The 1,408-nt window shown below is 39.2% G+C and overlaps 1 protein-coding gene across 1 annotated transcript in view; it reads left to right on the forward strand.

Moving 5' to 3' along the window:
- Positions 1 to 849: 849 nt before the first annotated feature.
- Positions 850 to 1,408, forward strand: part of HELRODRAFT_180894 (hypothetical protein) — a gene marked incomplete at both ends in the record, with an annotated part of 2,866 nt that continues 2,307 nt past the window's right edge. The window contains one exon of the mRNA XM_009030175.1: positions 850 to 994. Within this exon, the coding sequence (XP_009028423.1) occupies positions 850 to 994 (145 nt within the window). The remainder of the gene's footprint in view (positions 995 to 1,408) is intronic.

Consider the following 1,408-nt stretch of genomic DNA (forward strand, 5'->3'; position numbering starts at 1 on the left):
GGCTTTCTATTGTACACTTTCGTCTGTCTGTGTGTGTGTGTCTGTCTGTGTGTGTGTGTCTCTGCTGTGTATGTGGATGCGTGTGTGTACATACTTTTAAAATTCATACTTTCGGTTTTAAATAGTAAATAAAATAATCAAATTTGAAATACTCCTTTACATTTTGACGATCTATGATCTAAATATTATGTTATATTCAACTTATGCATTCCATTCATACAAAACAAACAAACGAACGAACGAACGAACGAACGAAGAACAAAATGAAGCGTGCGCTAAAAAATTTCAGCTCTTAAAGATGGAATAAGGGGTGGAGATTACTAATGAACAGGCATATCCCGGCATGCAATGTTCCAGTGGAAACTTCGGCAGGCCACTGAAGTAGGGCAAATTTTTGGCATTAATTGATTGACGTGGAGCCATAGTGAGCATTAAATTAATGAAATTATTCAGTGGAACTATGCTAAACATCCAAAATTATTATGATTACCATCATTCACTGTTCCATAGCCACCATCACCAACGACATCATCATCATCACCGTCACCAACGAAATCATCATCGCAAGCGTACAGAACGGGGCATGGCAACATTTGTCTACTGTACTGCAGATAATTCAGCTAATAAGACACGGTATTTATATCACGCCTCCCTCCATACACACACGCACGCACACACGCACACGCACACACGCATACACATGCACGCATATATGCACGTGAATATATGCATAGACTCGTACACAACCCATGCGCGTAAAAATTTAATTTATTGTCTCATGCCTTAGAAGGAAGCAGGGGCAATCACAAGTTCACATCACAGATTCGTCCAGCAGCTGACGACAGACAAATGAACGAGGCATTTCAATTTACAAAGATTATTATCAGGAAAGTAACGACTACTATCGCAACCTTCCTTGCAATCTTCATCATCATCATCAGTTCCAACAAAATCTTCCAGGTGGATGGAGTGGATGCAGACCCACTCGTTGAAAGTAAGCACAACTTTTATTTTGCCAAATATTAATCCAATTTTTTATGAGCACCTTGTGTTATTACCATCATCATCATCATCTCCGCCATCATCGTTGTCATCATCACCATCAACATCACCAACGACAACACAAGAACTTGCGACTGCTTGTTAGCATGGATGTTCGTCAAACAGGTGAATGCATAATTGCCGTTGCTGACGTTTTAAACGAAGAAGTGGTAAGCAGTAGTAGTTGTAGCAAGTGGTAGTAATGGTAGCAGTAGTAGTAGTTAGTAGTAGTATTAATATAGTAAAAGTAGTATTAGTAGTATTATAGCAGTAGCAGTAGAGTAGTCGTAGTAGTAGTAATAGTAGTTGTTGTTGTAGTAGTAGTAGGTACAGTACATACATACACCGTACACACACACACACACAC

Source organism: Helobdella robusta (genome assembly GCF_000326865.2).
Source record: "Helobdella robusta unplaced genomic scaffold HELROscaffold_65, whole genome shotgun sequence".
NCBI classification, from domain to species: Eukaryota; Metazoa; Annelida; class Clitellata; order Rhynchobdellida; family Glossiphoniidae; genus Helobdella; species Helobdella robusta.